Consider the following 25,219-nt stretch of genomic DNA (forward strand, 5'->3'; position numbering starts at 1 on the left):
GATTTTACCTTTTCTTGATAATCCGGGTGTTGCGGACAACGGCTAAACGAACGTCGCGTCCCGCGTTATAATGTGCGAGTGGAATCCGGTTGTCCGGTGCCGGAAAAACGCTAACAACTTCAAGCGACTTATAGTGATTCGTACTCACAGCTCACTGCGACACCTCTTCCTTTGATGGCGTTCGAACAAGAACTCTCGATCGTTCTCTTTTAGGGGATCACTTCAACTTCACGGACATATTCTCACAGTCACGCCCCCTAGTGACTGGAAGAAAATTTTCTTCTAGTCACTCGGTGACGTGACTGTGAGAATAGAGCCCCACGCAGCGATCGGGTTTTATTCGGGATTCAGGAAGATGTGGATCTGTCTGTCTCCTCTCAACCGCGTTGCGATGAGATTCTCCTCCCTTAGTACTAAAACCTGTACGGTGGTGTGCCGGATTTTGCTGTTGCCACAAGCGTGACTATTAGTGACGGTTTCCTTTCGGAAACTCACTTTTCCCGCATATTTTTGGGCGTTTACCTCTTTTTCCTTCTTTTGTTGTATTAAACCGATGAACTACCGTACATGTTTGTCAATCTTAGTACCCTGATCACGTCAAACGCCTAAGCGGGCCTGCGATCTTTCTGTATATTGCGTACCAGCATCAGATATTAGACCAAAAGGCAAATTACTGGAAGCGAAGAATACATTAACGCTTCAAGTGTTCGGAGCAGCTGCATACTAGTCATTTGTGGCGGGTTGGAAGACCCTTTCACCCATCCCACACACAGAGGACCAGGACGACTGATGATCGCTGGCTACAATTGCTCGACTGTCGCGGGGGATCGCGGGTTTCCATAGTGCCAACTGCGGTGCGTACCAGTATGCGTTGGCCCTGATGGCGCGATGCCGACAGCAGAAACGGAACGGTAGTAACTTACAGTACATACAGGTCTGATTGCGCAATAGACCATGGTGAGGTCGGATCCCATGTCCGCAATGTTCTCTGATGTTCTGAACGATTCTCACCTTTCGCTGTTTTAAAGTTTGTTTCTTGTTCGCAAATTTTCTGCAAGCCCGCCTGTAATGTCCTCCCTTCTGGCAGAGCTGCATTTTTCTGTAGTTTTTCTATCTAAATGAATTTTCTCTTTGAGGAGATTTCTTTTTCGTTCTCTATCAAAGAGCCAACATTTTGAGATATTACATATGTCTTTCATTATTAAATATGCTTCAATTGTGTGCAATTTCAGAGTTAAAATTAACCGTTTACTTCAGCTTTTTTGTTTGTTCATACTTTATAACATTGAAACGCTGCTTGGTTATAGATTAATAGTTGAGCTTCTGCTGTCTTTTTTGTTTCGTCTAGTTTTCCACGTTTATTAATATAGTTCATTGCATTAGCAGATAAATTCGGCAAATTTTTCAACATTAAAATGCATCATTCTGGAAAGATTCACTCCGCCGTCGTTTAGGGACTATCGATGTTATGTTTAGATTTCTTAGAATACTGATCAACACCAATGCTGGTACAAGATTCACTGCAGGGTAAGAGAAATAAATATAAATATGCAATGAGAAATAAAAATGATTAAACCCGTTGACATTCTAATACGCACTTGCTAAAAACGGGGATGCATAATTCTGAGAGCTAAACTCTAGTGCAGTGTTGTTTTTCTTTTCGATACAGATATAACCTTAAAGTACATAATCTTTCCTTCCGGCCATCCCGCTGTACTCGATAAAACAGGCAGTAAAAATATAGTAAAAAGCATAAATAAAATTTATATTTGGAATAGATTCTTACATCTGACTTCTATTTCATATTTCTGCCAATACTCAACCGACGAGAGTAAAAAAGTTAAACTTTAGGGTGGTACGCGTATTTTCGTATCATATTATATGTTCTATTACACTGTACTACTACTACCATTAACCGATACATCTTAGACCGCATCCGTCGGGCTCTGGAACTCCGAGAGTGCATGTACGGGATTTTGTGCTTTCTTCTGTGAGGCGCGTCGAACCTTGGCACGGACCTCCTCCGGTTTTTCCGGGCGAACCAGCGGTTTCTTCTCGGGGGCTTTCATTTTCCAGACTACGATCGGCGACTACGGGTGGGAAGAAAGTGTAAACAAGAGCGAGAACGCATTGTTTGAAATGGTTTTGGGAATATAATTAAGAGGAGTTAAAAAACATCGAGAAGCAAAAGATGTTATGAGATGAAGATTTTTTTCTAACGGCGCGAAAGGATACTACCACGAACAAATGTAGAAGAGTACCTATAGTTTTTTATTTCGATTATAGAAGTTTTTAAGATTAAAACAAGGTCATTCGCCTCTTCGGGTTAAAATAATCTCTTATGAAAGATATCTAACCCTATGTGCGGGGTCGGGACTCGAACTCAGGTGCGCTGCGTATAAGGCAATCGATTTACCAATTACGCTACGCCCATCCCCACCTATAGTTAGTAACAACGTGGTAGTATCGTTTCGCTCGTTTTTTACTATTAGAAGTATTTACTTAGTTTGGAGATCTCATATTAAACTAGATAGAAAACTTAGAGATTAAGATATAGTGGAAGAACATGAGATGAGGTGTGATGTTGAGTGGCAAAGCGTATACGGTATGGTTTTAGATAAATTAAAATTTTCGCTTGATATTGCTCTACAAATGCTCCTGCTATTGGGAGAACACCTTATATACTACGTTCATCAATGTGAGTGCTCGGCAATTTTATAAATCTGGTGTATTACCCTTTTTGAAGACTACTCAATCGGTTCAATCTTCCGGTACAAGATGGTACTACCAAATCTTCGATGTTTCGAACCAATCTGGTTCGATCGAATCGGACTCCCGTTCGATTTTGCTGTCGTTATTGAGAATGCAAATCTCTTTCGATCGAAACGGCGGTCCGTCGTAATGCAAAATAAGGCTGAATGTCTGGCTGCTTTCTTATTCCATCTGATCTCCCGAATCTCAGGTAGAACAAACGGCTCTCCCGGAGCGTAATCGCTAGCCAACGGGAACGAACTGTCTGATGGTTTCTCAATGTCCTACTTGTGAAGTCACTGTATATGTTTGTTTCTCTCGTGAGTTGATCGTGCCTATCTCTTTCTTTTGTAATCTCTCTCCCTACTTAACAATTTTCTCCCTACTAACTGTCTCCGTGTTTGCTGGATTCTTAATGATCACGTACTTACAGTTATTCGTTGCCTGCAAACCCCACCATATCAGGCAGTGGGTAATTTGATGCTACGGATGTCGATGTGTCTTTCGACCACGTGCGTCAGATGATTATGGGAAAGCAGATAACGCTCGGGCGGGCTCGATCATCGGCCGAAGGTGGGTAGCATCGAGCAGTCTCTTAACCGAGCAACGCTTGCACTACAATGCTGCTGAACCGGTGTAGGTATTGGGTGTAGTGCGTTCCACCACGCGGGATGGAGAGAATGTCCACGATTGGTAGTTGGTCGATAGCTACTGTTGTTGGATGGCAAGCACTGGATCGGGACCTACCGAATTCGGTTTTCGCTGCGTGAGTCAGGGTTGATCGCTCTGGTGTTGGTGAACTTTCCCCACATAGACAAATCTCGCTGTCTGGCAACCACGTTGTTGGCGAGCGGCGCGCGCGAGACCGAGATTCCACCACGATGACCAACACACTCCAAATGGACCTATAGTGGTACGCAACCACGAGGCGATAGATGGGTCCACCGATCTATAGCTGAGACGATGCGGACTAAATGCTTGATTTTTAGGTTTCGAGCGCAACGTTTCCGCTGCGGCTTTGCAGCTTCGTCTCTGTACACAACTTTTTCGACTCACTTCACTTTTTCTATTTTTCCTAACTTTCTCTGTCTTACATTAATAACTCAACTCATGACTTTGTATCAATTATTCTTAATAAAATTGAAGCAAATTTCGAGCTTAGCTTAGCTCTTCGTGTCATTACAACTTCAATTTCATTTTTTTTCTTTGAACTTGTTCTATCGGCTGTCTAAACGGGAAAGACCAACTGTATCCAGCCGTCGATCCTCGAAACCTATTGTTCCCCTTCTTACTATTATTGGTTTCTCTAAAATTAATAAGATGTGCTGTTCCCGGTTTCTACGTCTAATTTTCACCAGTATTATATTCCTCGTGAGATCTATCGATGAAAGTTTCACCCATCGGCACATCGACCCCCGAAACCTATTGGGATTTTTCTTGTGATTCGAGCACTGCCTTACGTGTGGTGTACCCATGGACGATAGCCCGATTGATACCCATGATCGTCATGAAACGTACGTCGTGTCCGTTTTAAACTTATTTTTATTTATTATTCATGCAACTCCATATCGATCGTTTCTTGATTTCAGAAAAGCTCGGATATTTCATACCGGACTGCTCCAGCGCTTATTTGCTCCAGCTTTCTGACACCAGTGCAAAATCATATATTTCTATAAACAGCAGTTTCGATCAGATATTGCATTTATCACTCATACAAGTAAAGGAGTCTGAATAAAAGCTCACATTTTCACTTGAAAATTTGGTAGAACTCGAACAACTTCTCCCAACTATTTCTTTGGACAAATAAAATCGCCAAAGATTGAGCTAATGAGTTTATCATGGTATCCTTTTTTTGTTCGCTGTCTTGCTGATGCTCAACAAAAACATGAAAAAAGGTTTCGTTGTCGATTTTCTAGGTAATGAAGCGTATATTTTTCGCGTGTATTTCGAAAAGGACAAATAAGCATACTGTCAAAAATCATGTTAAGAGAAAATTCCGAACAGCCTGTAACTCACCAAGAACATGAACATTTTATGAAAAAGAAAGGTTTTATCTTTCGTCTACTGCTGTGGTCCATAATCGGCGAGTAATGGTTTGTCCGGAATTTCCACTGGAAATGAATTTTGACAGTATGTTTATTGTTCTTTTTCAAAAAAACAAACGAAATTTGGACTCTTGTTATTTCCCCGAACATAGGAAATTATCACCTTGTCCGGTGAGAAGGGAAATAATCAGTTAAGTTCTATCGGGGAAATTTTCACGCAATTGACAATCTGTCACTAATAGCACAGACTAACAGACATAACACTATGAGAAAATTCCCTAAAAAATATCGATCCAACAATTTTCCCAGAACTCTAGCTCCACCTTTTATTTACGGTCCCAAACACTCATTTGCTGGTGGGTTACCCCTCAGGTTTGGGAACAATTTTTCAGTAGTAGTATATCCCCCATATGCTTCTTCATATGTCAGTGGCGCCGTGATTTCAAATATGGCCACAGTCCCAACTACAAATATATTTAAAATGACCGTTAAAGCGGGCGAAGCTTTTTGAGTGTTGTGTCTGTTAGTCTGTGCTAATAGTACGGCTGCAGTTCCAGCAGTGTAGTCTGCGTATGCAGGTTGCTCAGGATGTCATCAGTGAGCTGTGCTCTGTTCCTGGCGCTGACCGGGTTTCCTTTTTTTTGCTTTCATGATATGGTTCCATTGTTCCAGTTGGAGTAATTACTTACCGGGGTGATACTTGGTATTTTAGGTTTAACCAATCTTAAATGAGTATACCCAAAATGTTCCACATAAATCGTCTTGAACGGGTACAGAAGAACTTCATCAGCTTTGCCCTTCATCGGCTGCCCTGACGAAATCGATTACAACTACCTCCATACGAAGATCGCTGCGCTTTCATCAATCTCCCTACGCTGCGAAATAGGCGCATCTTTCTGCAACAACTCTTCATCTTCGACTTGCTTACTGACAACATAGATTCCCCTGTGCTCTTAGAGAAGCTTGACTTCGATGTTCCAGGAAGATCTTTCCAGAGAAATGATTTTTTCCGGCGCTTAACGCTATACGGGCAGAATAAGCCACTGGATGTTTGCTGCCAGCTCTTCAATAACTGTTTATCCACTTTTTGATTTTGGTATAAGTAGAGTCTTTCAAATTAAAAATAGTTAGATTATAGTTAGATATAGTTGTTAGTCTGTACGATGTAATATTTTTAATCGAAGACAGTACACAATCAATTATATGAGGTGGCTGCATCAGGGCATCATTGAAGTTACAACTGGACAACGAAGTGGAAGGCCAATCGGAGTCGAGGAGGAAAAGTGGTCGTCGTTCACGACAGATAAATTTCTCTCCAACAGTTGTAAACAATTTGACGCGCTCTTCTTCAAACAAACCATCTCGTAAAATGCTTGACAAGTATCGCGAAATTCGTTATTAAATCTGTTAGATCATATTGTTGGAAGAAGATTCGTTCCCGAGGATACTGAGTAGGTGTAATTACCTACGGGTCCACCACCCCCTTTTTACTCTTCATACAGCGATATGCTGAATGCAGAATGGTAACGAATCAAGCTAGGATGGTGGCTACCAACATACACATACATACACATACTACCAAATTTTCTTCGACTGAAGCTTCTACAGCACTTTTATTTTTCTTTATACAGCAAAGACAGTTCATCATCGCCCCAATAGTATTTTGGGACCTAGTTGCTAGCACCCTTATTTCTGCTAATCGTGTCAATTATTTTGCTTTCTTGATTGTGTTTTTGTTGGATATCTATTATGAGATGAATTGAACTTCCGAATGTTCAATCCTTTTCATTCCAGATTAGTTCACGAAACAATTTCACCTGAGGTATGTTTTAGAGTTGAGGCATTGAAATTTTCAATTTATTGCTTGTCGCTCTAAAAACTGGATTCTAACCGCACTGCGCACTCAACATTTTTCTAAAAAAATCATCTCATAGACCGGTTAAATCTACTGGCTTGTCTATGTGAGTACCATCTCTATGACTTAAAATACATGAATTTTGACAGCTCGCAGTTTTAAGTAGTAGTTTGATCACTCGCACTTTGAAAGTGCGGAGCCCGGGTTAGTGGGAAGTGCGCAATAAGTTTTCCAACATTTATGTTTCACTAAACATCTTCCAAGCCTGCGCTCAGCTCCGTTACTGTTATCCTCGAATTGATGTACACCAACAAATTAAACTAATGGGATTTTCGAGTGATGTGCACCGGTGTAGTGGAGTGCACTTTCTAGCAGAAGTGTCAATGGAACATATCCAGTTTTCTGCACTTCTGCTAGAAAGTGCAAAAATGGTGCAGAACCAGTGCACTCCACTACACCGGTGTCAATCAATCGGAAATCCCATAACTAAGCCAATAACCTCTACAATAGCGCTTGTGGTCAGAATTGGTGGGAAATAATTATACACGTTGCGGAGGAATAGGCAGACACCTCCACCGATTGCTACTAATCGTGACACTACTGCCAGTTTGTAATAAACTGATATGTTTGCTGGTGCTACCGTGTTTCCTTTGTCTGTCATGATAGTAGTGCTACATCTAAGTTTTTGCACGTAATTCGTGTGCAAGTTCGTTTTTATTCTTTGTGAGGTTTCGTTTATTACTTTGTAATATCTTGAATGTGCCTTCTTTCGATATCGGTATTAGGTACTTCGTTCTGTGCGTCATACGCTAAGTTGCTTGACTACTTCCATAACAACAAAATATTCCTTGTCTATCGCTTCAATGACTTGCGAGTGTTTGGAATGTTTGACCAACCGTTGATTGCAGCTCGTCATTTTGCTGTGCAATTTCCTTCATTTTGTTTCCCCGTCCTCAAGATATTTTTCTATCGTTATCTGGGATCCTATCTTGCTTGAATACAGTGTATTCTTGAGCGTTGAGAGTTGTTGACATCTCTTATATTGCTTCAACATGTTCGAGAAGCTCTCGTAGGTTGTTGGGAACTCGCCTGACTTTTTCCAGAATGTTGTATCCGTCACCCACAACTAGGGGAACATGGGGAGACTTGACCAGGTTTTCAGCTAAAACTGCATAAATCTCTAAAAAAGCCTTCAATCCCCCAAAAATCATTCAGATATAATGCACAAAGTTATTGCGCGTCTTCATGATTTTTTGCAGAATTTTTAATTTAATTTTTGAAAAGCTACAAAAGTTTTTCTGTGATCGTTTTTTCTGGGCAAGTCTCCCCATTGCGGGGAGACTTGACCAAGGCGTGGGGAGACTTGACCAAGAGAATTTTGAAAAATCATAACAAAAAATAATGACATAAAACATACTGTAATTATTTTTTTCCCTATTGTCGAGATCCTTAGGTAGCAGTAAAAAATATAAAAGGGTTGCATTTGATAAATTTTGATTTTTTTAAATGCATTTCTTTTTAAGGATTAACTGTACTGCTTGCATTGCATGTTCACACGTCACGAAATCAGTCCTACTATTGCTAACTGTGTTTACTAATACTAAAATATAACGACTTATGTTTTAGGTGGGATTTTTATGGCGTGATTAACATTAACAGTAGATGCCAAAACATAATAAATATTAAGAATTTTGTATCTTTCTTCAGCTGATCGCCACTTGGTCAAGTCTCCCCATAAAATCGTGGTCAAGTCTCCCCAACATTACTTATTGCGTTCAATTTCATGCGAATTCTAGTAATTAATATTCCAATGTTCCAGTTTATGTAAAATCATTTCACTGCTTCACAAGGATTAAGATGGTATATTAGTCCTTTAATAGTAATTAGTAGTCGAGTAGATATGTCCATACAAAGTTTGATAACAAATTACATCATTTAATGCAAGTTTATTAATCACGTAATATTTTCTGCAAGGAAAGGATTTTTTACACCAAACTTTCAAAATTACCTTAAGGGATCGAAACAAGTACAAAAATATTTTTGAAAAAAAATTAAGAATCGAATAGAAGACGTCATAGCCAAAAATAGAATTTTGCGCTTGGTCAAGTCTCCCCATGTTCCCCTACTCGAAATTCATCTCGATCTTCTTGAAAGGTAAGATTGTTCGTTGCCATTAGTTTTGTCATCTCAATCGTTCAGGATACTTGACGTCCGACGGTGTGTAATTTTCATTGCAGTGTAAGGATAGCCTTACCCAGATCATTTGTTGCCTGCCGAATGACTTTCCTTCGCCTTCAGAAGAAGCATTTACCTCGCTACTGCAACCCGGCCCTACCGAGAACTCCGCAACGATTGACAATGCCACTATAGCAAGCTACACCGCCATTGTGTTGCTACTATGGAAGCGCTCGATTCCTCCGTCAAAGTGAAGTCCTTGTCGCTATCGTTCAGCAGTCATCTCGGTCCTGTGTGCATGGGAGGAGAAGAGGTCTTCATAACCGCAATTCTCGGCAAACATTATACAAATCGTAACGATAAAACAGCTGAACCGTTTCACACTTCTTGCTCATCGTCTGACTCTCGCCGTAAGCTACTACCGTTCCTCCATCGGGGCTCAACGCATACTAGGACACACTGTAGTTGGTATTATGGAAGCCCTCGCCAGTCAAGCAATTGCAGCCAGTGATTATCAGTCCTACCAGTCCTAAGTGAGAGATAGGTAAAAGGATTTTCCAACCCGCCTCTGCTCCGAACACGTCAAGCACTGACGTATTCTTTGCTTCCAGTAATTTGCCTTTTACTCAACATCGAGGTATACTACCGGAATGTTCGTGGTTTAAAATCATCAACTATTTCCTCTCGATCATGGGCTGTTGTTATGACGGCATCGCCTTGACCAAGACGTGCCTCGACAACCGTACTCTGTCTCGTCAGGTGTTTGGTTCAACATTCGGTGTCTGCCCTTCGTCGTAACCGCAACGCCCTCAACAGCCATAAGCCATCAGGTGGTGACCTCGATCGCCGCCCCGACTGATGATACTACTGGGCAACTTCGACTTACCTGGCTTTGGCACGGTGCCTGGCAAGTATCAATCGTTTTCTACGATTGGATATCGAAACATCTGCGCTTATCAACAATGCCAGTCATATTCTGGACAGCTACAGCAGCGCAACTCTTTGGGAAATAAACGGTGCCATCAACGAGAATGGGCGTACATTGCACCTCTGCTTTGTAAGTGCCCGGAACTACGCTCCGTACGGCTGAATTGCTCCGACCCCTTTAGTCCAGCGTGTGCGCAATCATCCCCTACTACATCTTGTACTCGCTGGTAACCTAGGAGTGCACATTGACGACGTCACAAGCTCTATCGTGACGAAAGGTACAGCGATGACGTTTTCTAATATTTTCAACTACCTAATCGGCCGTCATGGACCAAAAAGAAACAATTATTACAAATCAACACCCTTCTTAGCAATCAACCGATTAAAAACTGCCAAACGAACTATATTTAAAAATGTTTCGAAACATGAGACACAACATGCAATGAAAACACTAGGTCCAAGTTGTTCTGGAAGTATGTGAACGACTAGCGTAAACAATCCGGTTTTCCACCTTGCATGTCATTCAATGGGGTTTTAGGCATTGACACTAAGGTAATTTGCCCACTGTTCTTCAACCAATTTTCAAACGTTTTTTTCCACCACAAGTCGGCGCTGCCGTCAATCTTACTTTTTCTCTAGGACGAACCATCAACCGAATTTGCGTCGATAATACTGCCAGTCTTGCAGAAGCAACTTTGAGGACGCATACTGCCTAAAATCGCCTTATTGCGTATTTTTTCGCTCAACACTAGAGGAGGACTGTTCCGTTTCTTCGAAATCCATACTGTCAGAACGGCGTTGACAGAATCAAGGCTGTCCAACGCCGGTTCATAAGCTTTGCTCTCCGATATCTTGGAGGAACTGCTCTCGACTCCTGTTCGTTTCGGACTTACTGTCTGCCAGGGTGGATTGCTCTACAATCCTCGGACGCCTGGATCTTCCAGCCCGCATTCGAGCTCTACGCAATAACTCTCTTCTGTGCGTACCTCTCAGGATAACCAACTATGGTCGTCAGGGCGCTGTTATCGAACTTCAACGTAAATTTAATTAGTTTAAGCAACCACCACTGTGGCCAAGGGGTCTGTTGATGATGACAAAACAAATAAATACACAACAACACCTTCCAGGGTAGTATGTCATACAAAATGATACAGGAAGGAAATAGTAATAACATGAAGAAAGTGAACGAGTGCTACGCAAAGATAGTAAAAGATACAATGATTTTTAACAACACCGAGCAGCAACTTACGTAGTTCTGTTCCCGAAGAAAACAGTTAAAAGTAAATGACAAAATAGAGGGGGATAGAAAATGAATGGTTAGTTTTGTTACTTTACTCCGAGCAATATTCGACGGGGGTCGGGCTGCTATTAATTCGCCACGGACGCCATTCGCGCCGGCTACGTGTGGGACACTTACCGAAACCGTTCCCTGTCGGGTGTATTTGGTGGAGGCAACGTAGGAGTATTTGACCGTGTAAACCACGGCATTCATCAGATTCTTGGCCGCCTGTATGAGCGAGGTGGCACTGTCCAGCTGAAAGCAACAAAGTAAACGGTCAACGGTAGATTATATCGTTGAACTAAAGATGGATGGAACAAATTTTACAATTACCCCGGAAACGATCAGCTCGCCGCTGATGTTTTGCACGTCGGCCTTCACTTTGGACGTGATCTGAATCTGGTGGCAGTACAGTGCGATACGCTGCAGGTAAGCCAGCAGATCCTTCTTGGTCGAACTCTCCGGACACTGGTCGGCGATCTCGCGAGTCAGCTTGTCCAGCTTGGTGCCCGCCTCGGAGATCTTTTTGGCCGCGTTGATCACATCCATGGTTGTTTTGAGCGGACCACGACCACTGAAACGAAGCTTGGTCTATTATTGTTCACATTAGAAAATAAAAGGGTGCAACTAACCGTGTGAAGTCCGTCATCTCCATCATGATCATACACATGTGCTTGGCTAGATAGATGATATCGTTGCCGGTGTCGTCCCATTTGGCCACTTCCGAATCGAACGTAAGTTTCTCCCGACGGAACAACTCGACCTGTTGCATGATCTTCTGCTTATCCTCCTCGTTCATCTTGCGCATCGCTTCCTACGGGGTGCCGATTGACGAAAGGTTAGTTGGCGGAAGTAAATAAAGTTGATAAGGTTACTTACTCTAGCTGTGGTAATTCCACTAATATCCGGATACTCGTCAATGGTTTGATCGCCTGTGTGTGCGCTTGCTGAGAGCGGAAATTATATATTAAATAGTTTGGACAAAAAACTTTTCTAATTTTTGAAAGAAACACACAAACAAGGCATGCACAAAAACTTAAAAAAAGGAAAAACAATCAACGTAAAAGAGTTTCCTTACATCTACTTCTCGTCTCAACCGTCATATCTTCAACGGGTTCGAATTCGGTGTCAGTATCCAATTCATCGGAGCTCTGCATTTTTTGTTGTTGACAGATTTCGACCGGCGTTGGACGAGTACAATTTTATACACACAAGGATACAGCAGAGATGATGGAGACAGTGTGTAGACGGTGACGATGGTGACAGAAAAGAAATGATGATAGTAAACAACACAAGAAGAAAATAACAATAATTACTATACGAATGGCTAATGAACGAAAGAAATGACATCACAAAGTTACACGAATTTACTGACTGATGAGACGCACACTTCTATTACCAAAAGGAGATCTACTCTATAGACACAAAAACACAAACTCCGGAACGATACCCAAACTCTAGCAGGCGCTTACATTTGCTTCTTGTCTCCAGCGTGTACTGCTCATCTTCAATATCTTCCGGATCAAGATCTTCTTCGTCCTTTGGCGGGGGAAAAACGTTGAGCGGTGAAATTCGTGTTTTGTGATGTTCATCATATCAGTTATTACAACCATGTATAGGCAGCGTTCGGATCGCGAACATTTCACATAATAGACTACTCTCAAATTACCGACATTACCTACTGTGCCAATATAATCTATTACATGAAACACCCGCCAAATCCGTCGCCACCCGACTAAGCTTACCCTATTCATCAGCACAGCTCGCCGTATCTCGCGTACACCATCGTACACAAGCCGGCTCGCATCGATAAAGTCATTCTCATCCACATCCTTGGCCGAGTTCGAAGAAAGCGCATCGACGGCAACGTCGACCCGCTGGGCAAATTTGGACATCACCTGATCACGCAAAACCTTGACCGCTTCCAGCACCCGCTTAGTGTAGATACACGGCTCGTAATTATCCATTTCAGCTTCGACCACATTGCAGACGCGAGCCGATCGTCCCTGGATAGCGCCCGCAGTGTTTCGTAAATCCAACGCATCGCCTTCCTGTAGTGCCAGTACGCATTTGTTCACATCTTCCAGAATGTGATTCTCGGAAACGGCCAGGAAGTCATCGATCGTTGTAATGTCATCGACTGCCTCAGTTAGTATACGCACCTGGTTCTCCCAGGCCTGCCGGTAAGCTTCCATATTTTCCTGTGCGACCTTCGAGTTGGGTCGTGCGCAAAGTATCAACGCGGCATTGATGACCTGAGGGCACAGTGTTTCGATCTGGGCAGCCGCATAACGAACCATCTTAACGCCGTCCTCATTGTTCGACATGCTGCAAACTAAATTGGCCACTTCGACCAATTTCTCCGCGTGTTTCGTGAACGTTTCCGCTCTCTCGTGAACTTTCTTCTCGTTGCCAGAACGGGCAGAATCGATCAGATCCAGCAGTGGCATATTTGTTTCCAGAAACGAATCCGAAACATGATCCACGACCGCTTTGCGCAGCTGTCGACGAAGATCCTTAGTCTTACGGTACATCTGCCCGATAGCTCGCTCTAGCTCCGGAGTACGCTCCTTGGTTCCCATCTGAAAAAAGACACAATTAACGAGTCCCGACAATCCCAATTTTTCTGCTCAACCAAACTTACATTAGACATGTACTCCGACAGCAAATCTTGCAACGCCTGTCGCACGGCATTACACTCGGCAACGATTCTCTCGCGGCGCTCATCCCGGGTACAGTCCGCATCAGCCATCAAAGCAGCCGCACTGATTATACTCTCCAAGCGCTCCTCCAATGAAGGTCTAGAACGCACCTCATTGTACGCGAGTGGATCCATTATGATTCCCTCGTCAAAATCATCCAAAGCTGCGGCTAGCTCCCCGGCTCCCACGTAAATATCCTGAGGAGATGTTGCCTTGCCCTGCGCAACATCGCTGATTGTGTTGACGGCCTCGCAAACCTGCTTCAAAATGTGATCCCGGTTAACCTTGGCCAGATCCAGTTCCGGGTGGCGCACATAAACTTTGGAAGCAGTCAACAGCATCGTTGAATGTTTCTTCAACACAGCCCGAGCTGCGGCCAAATCATCCCGCAGCTGAGGATCCTTCAGCTCCTGTTGCCGTTTGGCTGCCTGTTTGATTAGTTCATTAGCATTCCGACCAAACTGGCGCATGTTATTCATCAGCTCGTCCTGCGAGGATGCATTGCGCAGTTTATCCAGATCATCCTCAACAACGTGCAACGACTTCAACAACAGATGCACATCGACCATGTCGGCCAGGATCAGCAAGCGTGTGACGGCCGACAGCAAATTCCTGGCCGCACGAACCATATTTCCACGTTTCAACGAACTACACGGATCTTCGGAAAACTCACGAGCAGCAATACTCATCTGCGAGCCAGTCTTGCGCACTTCATCCACTGCCGATAGCATCTCTTGGGTGATATCCGGATTTTCATACGCAATCTGTTCCCCTCTTTCGATGAAAATATCTGTGGCTTTCTCGACGGCCGCAACCAATGCGCTAGCGCGCTTGGATTTACCTATTAAATAAATAATGAAATCAAATCCTTACAAAGCAAACAAAAACCTTTACCTTTCTTCTTCTTGCTTGGTCCCTTGGTATTGACCAGAGTAGTCACCTGCAGAACCAACGGTTCCAGTGTTTTCTCCACCGACATCGTACGTATCTCCAGATTTTTCGGGTCCCATTTGAGAGCCACTTGCCCAAAATCCGACAATGTTCCCATTGTTGATTAAGCTGTCCCCCTTCCTTGGATGAGTCACTAAACCCAACTGCACGACCGTCACCCTCCTACAATATTACCTTCCAGCAATAAACGCAAAGCTCACACCTACAAACGCGCTGCTGCTTTATTTGCTTCGTTCAACACCCCGCAACTTTGCCACCTGGGTTGCCAGCAGGCCAGGCAGCAAAGAAAAAGAAACGAAGCAAATTGTGAAACAGGAACACAATTTTCAATCGACAAATTTCCACTTCGAGCACGCAAAATTCGTACGAATTTCACCCGTACGTTGTTTCACTGCACCTGAACCACACTTGGAGGACAATTTGGGTCACTTTCGAGCCGGATTCACAGAATTTTTTCACTAAAAATGCAAGGGTGTGACAGAAACTAGCTGCTGCCCTTTTGATGTTCTTCCTCGATTTCGATTTTGATTGTTTTCGCAGTTCACATACCACCTCACTGCAAGCTCACGGCTGGAATTCCGAAAGCTTTCCGCATATGATTACTCTGACGCACGCACACCATCGTGCCACCGCTGCATCAACAGCATCGTTGCCAGATATATCGGTTTTGAAATTGGAACCTAAAAATATGTGGATTTTTGGTGTCGATAAATACCGACACTCTCTCCACAGATAACAGACGTTTAGGCTCGATTTGAATCGTGTGTTCCCCGCTACTGTAATTCCGAATAAATAAGACGCCTGAAACACGTTTGGCAAACGTTTGTAGATGTCGCAGTGATCGATACAATGCAGTTAGAGTGCAGCTGTCAAACATGTGTAGCAAAAAGTTGCGCAGATGGCAATAGTGAAACACGGATTTCCATCGTTTATCAATTTGTAACGTCTGTTATCTGTGCTCTCTTTCGGCCGGAAAGTGTCCTTTTTTGACATTTTATTTTGGGAAAATGAAGATAGTACGCTATAATGGTATATTCGAGGACGAAAAAAACATTTACTACCAATTAATTTTTATTTATTTATTAACAGTTTAAGGCCGAAGTGGCCTGTGCCGTATACAAAAGATTCCTCCATTCCACTCGGTCCATGGCCGCGCGTCGCCAGCCACGCAATCTGCGAAGGGTCCGCAAATCGTCTTCCACCTGGTCGATCCATCGTGCTCGCTGCGCGCCACGTCTTCTTGTACCGGTCGGATTGCAATTGAGAACCGTTTTCACCGGGCTATTGTCCGACATTCTGGCTACGTGCCCGGCCCACCGTAGTCGTCCGATTTTCGCGGTATGACAGATGGGCGGCTCCCCCAACAGCTGATGCAACTCATGGTTCATTCGCCGTCTCCATGTGCCGTCTTCCATCTGCACTCCACCGTAGATGGTACGCAGCACTTTCCGTTCGAAGACACCAAGTGCGCGTTGGTCCTCCACGAGCATGGTCCAGGTCTCGTGCCCGTAGAGAACTACCGGTCTGATCAGCGTCTTGTAGATGGTCAACTTCGTACGACGGCGAACTCTGTTCGACCGAAGTGTCTTGCGGAGGCCAAAGTAAGCACGATTTCCTGCCACGATGCGTCTACGAATCTCTCTGCTGGTATCATTGTCGGCGGTCACCAGTGAGCCCAAGTACACGAACTCTTCAACCACCTCGATTTCGTCGCCACCGATGCAAACTCGAAGCGGGCGGTTCTCATTCTCTTCTCGTGAACCTCTTCCTATCATATACTTTGTCTTCGACGTGTTGATGGCAAGTCCGACGCGCTTGGCTTCTCTTTTCAGTCTGATGTAGGCTTCCTCCATCTTCTCAAAGTTTCGTGCAATAATATCAACGTCATCGGCGAAGCCAAGTAGCTGAACGGACTTTGTGAAAATCGTACCACTCGTGTCGATCCCTGCTCTTCTTATTACACCTTCCAGCGCGATGTTGAATAACAGACACGAGAGACCATCACCTTGCCGTAACCCTCTGCGTGATTCGAAGGGACTCGAGAGCGTCCCTGAGACACGTACTACGCACATCACCCGATCCATCGTCGCCTTCACTAATCGCGTCAGTTTGTCCGGGAATCCGTACTACCAATTAATATTACAATTAATATGTGAAATTGAAAATATTATTAATGTTCTGGTCGATATTGTAAATCACCTCGCCGCTGATATCGAAATTGATGTATGTGATCATGACCTCAATTCTTATCAGAAATCCATATTCCCCATACTAAGAAGGGTGCCTGACTAATTCATTAATTATTGGACCTACAATCAATAGAATACGTACAATGGCATCAACAGCTTTACTTCATTGCGCTACCATTTAAGTTGAACAAAGATAGCAGACGCTGCTCTATAACCAACGGCTTCAAGTGGGTATGATGAAAATAGAAATATGGCGCAAATAGGCTCATCACCCTACCACACATTTTGTTACATTCGATCGCAGTTTTCTGTCATCTTTCTTTCGATTTTCTCATATAAGTTTAATAGGATTGGTTAACCTACAAATAAAATGAATGATAAGCATGAAGGTTTGATTCAATATGTAACATTTGATGTTGATTGGTTATACGTAAGCTGACTAACTCTAACAAAAAATCCGTTTTGTTTTTTTTTTGTGTTTCGAATTCATCTCGTCAGTAACTAGCACCATCTGGGTGTCTAGTTAGACGATGTATCTAAACTAGTACCCAAATTAGCACTAGTTAGACACAAAAAATTCCAAACAGTTCACACGACATATGCGAACGCCTAAGCCACATGTCCCGAATGATGTCCCGGGAAGCAAATATAGCTCTGGTTTGCTGACGAGAAAGCGAAGACGAACTCTTGTCTTTTGGTTCAAGAAACCAAACGCCTGGTATTATGCAATAAAAATTGGACTAAACCGTTTTGCGCGTTAAGGGCACAAGACCTAATTTTAATTAAGTTTTGTTTTTTTGTGTTTCGAATTCATCTCGTCAGTAACTAGCACCATCTGGGTGTCTAGTTAGACGATGTATCCAACGACACGACCTGAAACTTAGTGAAATCTTCCGAAGAAAAGGTGTGCGTGTTATTTCTTGCCAGTTACCAATACATTTAGTGACCCCTCGAAGAAGATATAAAAACATGTTCTCCAGCAACACTTTCTTGTTTTGATTTTCAGTTGCTATGTAGCAACGATGTTTTGTTTTTCACAGTAACTTATAGTCGGATTTACCGGTGATGGAAAAAATGATTGGCCACTGTTGTGGCATTTTGGCCATATTCAGCAGATCAACAACTTCGAAATTCAAGGTAAACTCATAACACAATATGCTTTATTGCCTAATCCCAATTTCGAAATTTTTATGAAACAGATTTTTTGGGGCAATAATAGAATTTGATTGGTGTTTTTCAAATTTTCTGTTGGCTCCGCTATCATCTAGTGCCTATAATAAAGAATTTTGGCCTCCTTGGCGAACAATAATTATTCCTACTGAAATCTTTAACCGAGATTTTCAGTGTTGGTTGCCTCTGTTTTACATCTGGGAACTCTAAGGCATTGGCATGAGCAAGGATGCAAAATGCCTACCTTTTCTGCGGCTGTAATTTTTCTGCCTACATTCTCATTTCTCTCTCGATGCTGCTGTCATTCGCTAGTGCAGGACGCCCAGCGCTGTACGGCTGCCTGTGTGCAAAGCAGTAACATGACAAAAAACTACTGTCCCCAGTACAGCCACCAGACGCGAGCGGTACAGCTTATCTTTCCTTATTTTACATTTTTTAATATTTTTAATCTTTTTAATATTTTTATTCAAAAATGACGACAATTAATGCGGCTCACGGCCGGCATCAACGCTTTCGTGTGCGGGCCTCTCCCTTTGACTATGCAGAGAAAAATGTACAAAGCGAGAGAACAAACTTTACTACGCCACACTCTCACCGAGTAGTCGGAGTACAGCAGCAAAACAAAAATGTATTCTACTGCTGTACGGGAAAATGTACTAGGTTTGGCTACCGTTCTGGCAAGAGCTGTAGTGATGCGTCGCTGTAGCAGGCTGTACGGCTTGTGCAAATGTAAATATACCGAAAAAAATGTAGTTTATCGGTACCGTTGGCATCCCTGGGCATGAGTGAATTTCAACGAACCAATGCTCTCGGATTTGTATCATAAAGTAAGTTACTATCGGAAAGCTGTGATCTGTTAAATATTGGTTTGTTTGTCATGTTAGTAACACCTGTACTGAGATCAAACCTGGCTCATGTTGGTTAAAAGATGACATTGGAGTCGCACGAGGTGCTGGAAAAGCAAACATCGATTGGTCAGAATTTTAGATACATTTTCTCAGTGGATCAATCTGTACTCGTGATTTGAAACATAACATTCCTTCTGCAGGAGCATCTGATGACAGGAAAAATAAGAGATCCCAATGTGAAGAAGCACCAGTCCCGCGCGCGTTGGAACCCGGAAAAAACAAACTGACCAAATAAGTTGTTAATGTAATCGGTGAAAGTAAATGAAACAATATTGGTATTGAAGCAAAAATATATCTTGTCTTCATTTTTTGACAGATCGTCATTGCCAAAATGAACAGATGTCCTTTTTGGTTACTCGACGCATTATCACTAGGTTTTAGACGATAACAATATGTCATTCATATACAAGTCAGCGCTGCTGAGTACAGATGCAATCCTATTGTTTCTGGAACATTTCAACACTAGAACGAATATGGATAAAAATGTAAGTATATGCATATTTTTTAATTATAGCAGTAAGCTCAATTCTTTTTTCTGGTTGCAGTCCTTCGTGATTATTATTATCAATACGATGCGCCGTAGCAGTAATAATAAGGATATATTTATACAAAATGCGAGTGTGTGCTCAAGATTATTCGAGCATCGCCTAACCAGCGCAACCAGACGTGGATTAGATCTCATTGATACGACTATTGGCGATATAAATACAGGCCACTTTGAATGCATTGAGTGTTAATGTGAAGTTTCAAGTGATTCAAGTCATGTTCAATTGATTTAATTGAATTTATTGATTTCATTAATTTAATTGATTTTACTGTTTTTGTTATTTTATTGACATCGCTGATTTCATTCTTCTTTAATTTCAATTTAAACAATTGTTGAACCAGCCATTTCGATATTACCCCATTGACTCTCAAAAACTAATTGAACTCAATTCAGTTTTCTATTCGGCAGCACTGCAGACGAATTTACTGCTTCTTCTTTCAACCGAAGCACCGTGTACAGAAAAAACCAGGCTCGGTTTTCTAAAGCCAAACCGAAACCGCTGCTGAGAATACATCAACACAAGTTGAAATTCGCACACACATGTAAACGGTGCTGAGTGGCTCGGTTTGGTTTTATAAACTGAGAGTCGGTGGAGGTTTTTCTTTCATTTAGGGATGATCCATAAATGACGTAGTATTTGTTGAGTGATTTTAACACCCCCCCCCCCCCATCGTAGCATTTCGTCACAAACCTCTAAATACCCCCTGGTAATTACGTAGCTTGACAGTAATTCTCCCCCCCCCCCTTGTCCCCATAAAATAAAAAAAAATAAAAAACTACGTTAGTTATTCCTCTTTAAAAAAGCTATGTAGCATGACATGGCCCCCTACCCCCTGTCGTCACCAGGTATCTGCTACGCCGCCATGATTTCTATGCCAACATCTAAAACGTCGCGTTACGGTCGATCCACAATAAACAGAATCAATTTCATTCGACACAATTTTGTGATACTCGAGTTTGTTTAATTTGTTGGTGAATCATGGTGAAGAGTTTTTGTTATTCACCGACATGTCCAAAATAACATTTTTCATCGATTGGCGGTGCAATAGTTAAACTTTTTAACAAACATCTAATGATTGAGGCATGCCGTGCCGTGTCTGAATAGTGAAGGTCGAGCTTCGAGCAAAACGAGCAGAACAATTTGAACTGTCAGTGGGGCCCATAATTTGTGTGCCCGCTGAGATGTTGACTTATGTCAGTTCAATACAAATGGGATAGGGGTGCCATATACGTGGTCGAACACATCATCACAAAATACAAAACTCCCCCCTCCCCCATATAATGCTACGTCATTTATGGATGATCCCTTACCGTGTGAACGAAATCCAAACCGAATACGATGTGCATCACTCGTTTACACGTGTTGAGATTTTGAGAATAATACCACCCACTGAGACGTCCAAAAAATTGTTTCAAAATCGTTCAACACGGGTCCAACGATAGACGTTTGTTGAACGGTTATTTGGACGTTGTCCAGATTGGTCCAACGAACGTCCGTCATTGGACAATTTTGAAACCAACCGTTCTTAGAGGGCAGTATATGTACGTACCGGTTGGTTTTCTTACCCACCTCTGGAAAATAGTATGCACCGCGTTGGCAAGATACCAATCTGTTCTGTTACTTAGTTTTTTTGTCGTCAGAGAATATTTATATTGAAAAATTATAAAGCATTACAAATTCCTGCCCAAAATGCAATTAATCGCTGCTTGTTAGTCTTGTGGGAAACGCTTACGAAGAAACTAGAATTAGCATTGTTGTCACTGAGAGCCCTCTGTAGTCCTACAATCAATTGGCAAGTTGTATGATTCTTAAGCAATACAACATCACCTAGACCGCATTCTTCTCCAGGATAACGCAGGACCTCATGTCGAACTGCTGTAACAGGTACACCTTTTGGAGCGACTGAGCTTATCATTACATTTTTCCGCACGGTCAACGGGCCTGATCTCGACCGAGGGCTAGTTCATGTACTCATTTGACGTAGCGGTTGTGCTTGCAGTTTATAGTGATATAAAACCAAATTTATCACTCGCATTTTATAACAATAATAATGGGGATCACATTGTGTTTTTAGTAAGCTGCAGTAATATATTTTCTGTCATCCGATCCAGCAACGATCACACTGCCAGGAATCTTTTTCAAACGTACTAAACCCGCAGCAGGTTCTATCGCACTACTGCACTCATTGATAAACACAGCGACGAGTTGAGTGGTTCGGATGCAACTGTGTCTTCCTTCGGCTGAACTAGGGTGCAATTCAACTTCTACCGAGACCGTCGATCGTTTTCTCGGAAAACAAACAAATCGATGTCGTACTGGCGGAGAATGCTTCAACTGAAGTGACATTAACGTAAATGGTTGGGTTTTAGTGGTATCCAGGATGTGAGTTACTTACGCCTATGTACGACCGAGAGTTTATATGATTTTGGGAGCAGATAACCAGTTTGCGATGATGAAGACGGCAGTCTGCCGCACGGGATTGTCCATGAATGAAATGTTGTATTCATACTACTCAATAGAAAACAGAGATGCCAGGTACTTTTTTCAAATGTCTGCAATAATAATTTTAAAAGTCTGGGAAGAACAAAAAATGTCAGGAAAGCTAGTGTAACCAAAAGCCTTTATATTCAAAAATCTGCAAATATCTGCAACAAAACTAAAAAATCTGCAAATATCTGCAACCAAACTAGAAAATCTGCAAATATCTGCGTCATCGAAAAAATCTGCTGCTTAAATTAAAAGTCTGCGAATTTGCAGACTTGTCTGCAAATCTGGCATCCCTGATAGAAAATTTAATGCGCCAATCACAGAGAATTTTCGAAAAGATTTGAAAAACTTATCGTTTGTTTTGTTGGCAATTTTTTTCCTGCGTAACTAGGGGTTGCTACAAGTTGTTTGAAAAAAGTAACAGATTATTCAGTGCTGCTAGATTCATGCATTTTGTAGCGATATGTCATATTTGACAGTACCAGTTACCTGAGTCACTGAGGGGTAGTCATATTTGCGATACAGTTTTGGAATACCAGTGTCTAGTCGTGTCGTTGATGTATCTAAACTAGTACCCAAATTAGCACTAGTTAGACACAAAAAATTCCAAACAGTTCACACGACATATGCGAACGCCTAAGCCACATGTCCCGAATGATGTCCCTGGAAGCAAATATAGCTCTGGTTTGCTGACGAGAAAGCGAAGACGAACTCTTGTCTTTTGGTTCAAGAAACCAAACGCCTGGTATTATGCAATAAAAATTGGACTAAACCGTTTTGCGCGTTAAGGGCACAAGACCTGTTTGGAATTTTTTGTGTCTAACTAGTGCTAATTTGGGTACTAGTTTAGATACATCGTCTAACTAGACACCCAGATGGTGCTAGTTACTGACGAGATGAATTCGAAACACAAAAAAAACAAAACTTAATTAAAATTAGGTCTTGTGCCCTTAACGCGCAAAACGGTTTAGTCCAATTTTTATTGCATAATACCAGGCGTTTGGTTTCTTGAACCAAAAGACAAGAGTTCGTCTTCGCTTTCTCGTCAGCAAACCAGAGCTATATTTGCTTCCCGGGACATCATTCGGGACATGTGGCTTAGGCGTTCGCATATGTCGTGTGAACTGTTTGGAATTTTTTGTGTCTAACTAGTGCTAATTCTGGTACTAGTTTAGATACATCGTCTAACTAGACACCCAGATGGTGCTAGTTACTGACGAGATGAATTCGAAACACAAAAAAACAAAACTTAATTAAAATTAGGTCTTGTGCCCTTAACGCGCAAAACGGTTTAGTCCAATTTTTATTGCATAATACCAGGCGTTTGGTTTCTTGAACCAAAAGACAAGAGTTCGTCTTCGCTTTCTCGTCAGCAAACCAGAGCTATATTTGCTTCCCGGGATATCATTCGGGACATGTGGCTTAGGCGTTCGCATATGTCGTGTGAACTGTTTGGAATTTTTGTGTCTAACTAGTGCTAATTTGGGTACTAGTTTAGATACATCGTCTAACTAGACACCCAGATGGTGCTAGTTACTGACGAGATGAATTCGAAACACAAAAAAACAAAATTTAATTAAAATTAGGTCTTGTGCCCTTAACGCGCAAAACGGTTTAGTCCAATTTTTATTGCAAAAAATCCGTACCCTATGCGAATCAAGTGCCTGAGCGTGGTGAACGATTACGCTGCGTTGCGGTATGGTGTACGGATTTTTGACATTAAAAATGTCTTACTCCACTATCTGGGGCTAGGTGTCATTCTAAAATCTAAACTATCTCCCATGTAACGAAACTATGTAAGGTTTGCACGCTTATAACTCCGATATTACTAGATGGATTTTAATCATTCATACACCAACCGATTCAGAAACACCTAACTTAAATATTGGTAATAATTTAATATCTCCCCAATAAAAGTAGACTTTTGGAAATTGGTAAAATTAAAAAGTTCACAAAAAACGGGAAAAATACCATTCGTGAGGCAGATTTCTCAGACACAGCCGTCAAAAGAGGGCAGCTTAGTTGCTCAATGAAACACGAAAAGTCATAAATAGAAGCAACGCATGTCCGTTTAAATCAGTTGTTGCTCTTATCCCACACGAGCAACGTCGTCTCCGGGCGATGCAATAAGCGCTATCGATTTTCGGTAACGTTGGCATTTGCACACACTCGCACCTAAGTGACTAAACCATATACGGTTAGTTTATAAATAGAGGTGACGCGTACCCGTTTGAATCAGTTTTTGTTCTTATGTCGAACGGGTAAGATCATGGCTGCAGCGTCTGGGCACTACAATAAGCGGTAGACGCTATGCATTTTCGGCAGCGGTGGCCGTGTGCGGATTTGTCGGGTACCAGCATGGTGTCACAGAATGATTTGCAAAGTGGGTGGGCGGGGTGGTTTGGATTTAATTCAATACGGTGTGTGCTGCTTAAGAGTGTTGCGTTTGAAAAAAATATATTTATTTTTATGCATGCGTGTGCGTTGTAACTTGTTAATCCATGTTTACGGCGCTTTGTAGCTGCGTAGGGTAAAGAGCCAATTGGTTTTCATGTTTCGGTTATATGTTTTTTATCAGTAAGGCATGTGACAACGTGCTTCTGTAGTTATTGCACTGTTCTGCAGCGTAGTATTTTATATAGGAGAGTACACTCAGGTTTTTTACGCGGATTTTGAAATTTACGCGGTTTTCATTAACGCGTTTTTTTAAATTTACGCGGTTTTCATTTACACGGCCTGTATCCCCTGCGTGAAAAATCTGAGTGTAATTGCATCGGAAACAATCACATTCCCAGCAGAACTTTTTGTTTTCTAATTTCAAACACTTTTGTTTCGTACTGCACACAACGGAAAATTTTAAAACAGAACTTACCGTCCCAGCAGCAGTTGAAGCGGGTGTTCTTTTTCGATTCAAATTCAAGCCATGTCTTAAGCGTTACTGGACTTAAAATTGTTTTCTCAGTTTAACCAGTCAGAATATCTGTCCTACCCTATGTATTTAAAACACAGTTCTAATTGCGTTTTAAGGTATACAACAAATACGGTTGGGTATACTAATTTAAATTTTAAAATAAATCTGTTTTAAATTATGAAACAAACCGCTGTACTGAAGATATAATTATGTCAGTCCTATTACCACATAAAACACCTATATAACATAAAACGCTGCAGAATTGGTTTAATAATACAATGTTTACACTACAGAGTTATAACACGTTTTAATAATTAGCAA

At 42.1% G+C, this 25,219-nt stretch overlaps 1 protein-coding gene across 4 annotated transcripts; it reads right to left on the reverse strand.

Annotated features, from left to right (window-relative positions):
- Window positions 1-1,172: 1,172 nt before the first annotated feature.
- On the reverse strand, window positions 1,173-15,218 carry LOC131677706 (catenin alpha). Of its 4 annotated transcripts, none has more exons than XM_058957685.1 (9): window positions 14,629-15,218; window positions 13,677-14,575; window positions 12,778-13,614; window positions 12,111-12,183; window positions 11,912-11,979; window positions 11,665-11,846; window positions 11,366-11,606; window positions 11,171-11,287; window positions 1,173-2,090 (listed from the first exon to the last, which is right to left on the reverse strand). In XM_058957685.1, the coding sequence occupies exons 1-9, from the start codon at window positions 14,780-14,782 to the stop codon at window positions 1,926-1,928; spliced, it is 2,736 nt and encodes a 911-aa protein (XP_058813668.1). In that variant the 5' UTR covers window positions 14,783-15,218; the 3' UTR covers window positions 1,173-1,925. The 4 variants fall into 4 exon arrangements, with proteins under 4 accessions (XP_058813668.1, XP_058813667.1, XP_058813671.1 ...); XM_058957684.1 differs by having other exon boundaries at window positions 11,360-11,606; XM_058957688.1 differs by lacking the exon at window positions 12,111-12,183 and adding an exon at window positions 12,505-12,571.
- Between the last annotated feature and the right edge of the window lie 10,001 nt (window positions 15,219-25,219).

The sequence above is a fragment of the Topomyia yanbarensis genome, chromosome 1 (genome assembly GCF_030247195.1).
Source record: "Topomyia yanbarensis strain Yona2022 chromosome 1, ASM3024719v1, whole genome shotgun sequence".
Taxonomy (NCBI): Eukaryota; Metazoa; Arthropoda; class Insecta; order Diptera; family Culicidae; genus Topomyia; species Topomyia yanbarensis.

Bases quoted from the DNA above. Each gene is read 5' to 3' on its own strand.
- LOC131677706 (XM_058957684.1), bottom strand. From the start codon at position 14,782: ATGGGAACATTGTCGGATTTTGGGCAAGTGGCTCTCAAATGGGACCCG. The intron at 14,576-14,628 runs GTAAAGGTTTTT...TTTATTTAATAG, and splicing joins ACCAAGCAAGAAGAAGAAAG to GTAAATCCAAGCGCGCTAGC. The intron at 11,980-12,110 runs GTAAGGAAACTC...TTCCGCTCTCAG, and splicing joins GGTTGAGACGAGAAGTAGAT to CAAGCGCACACACAGGCGAT.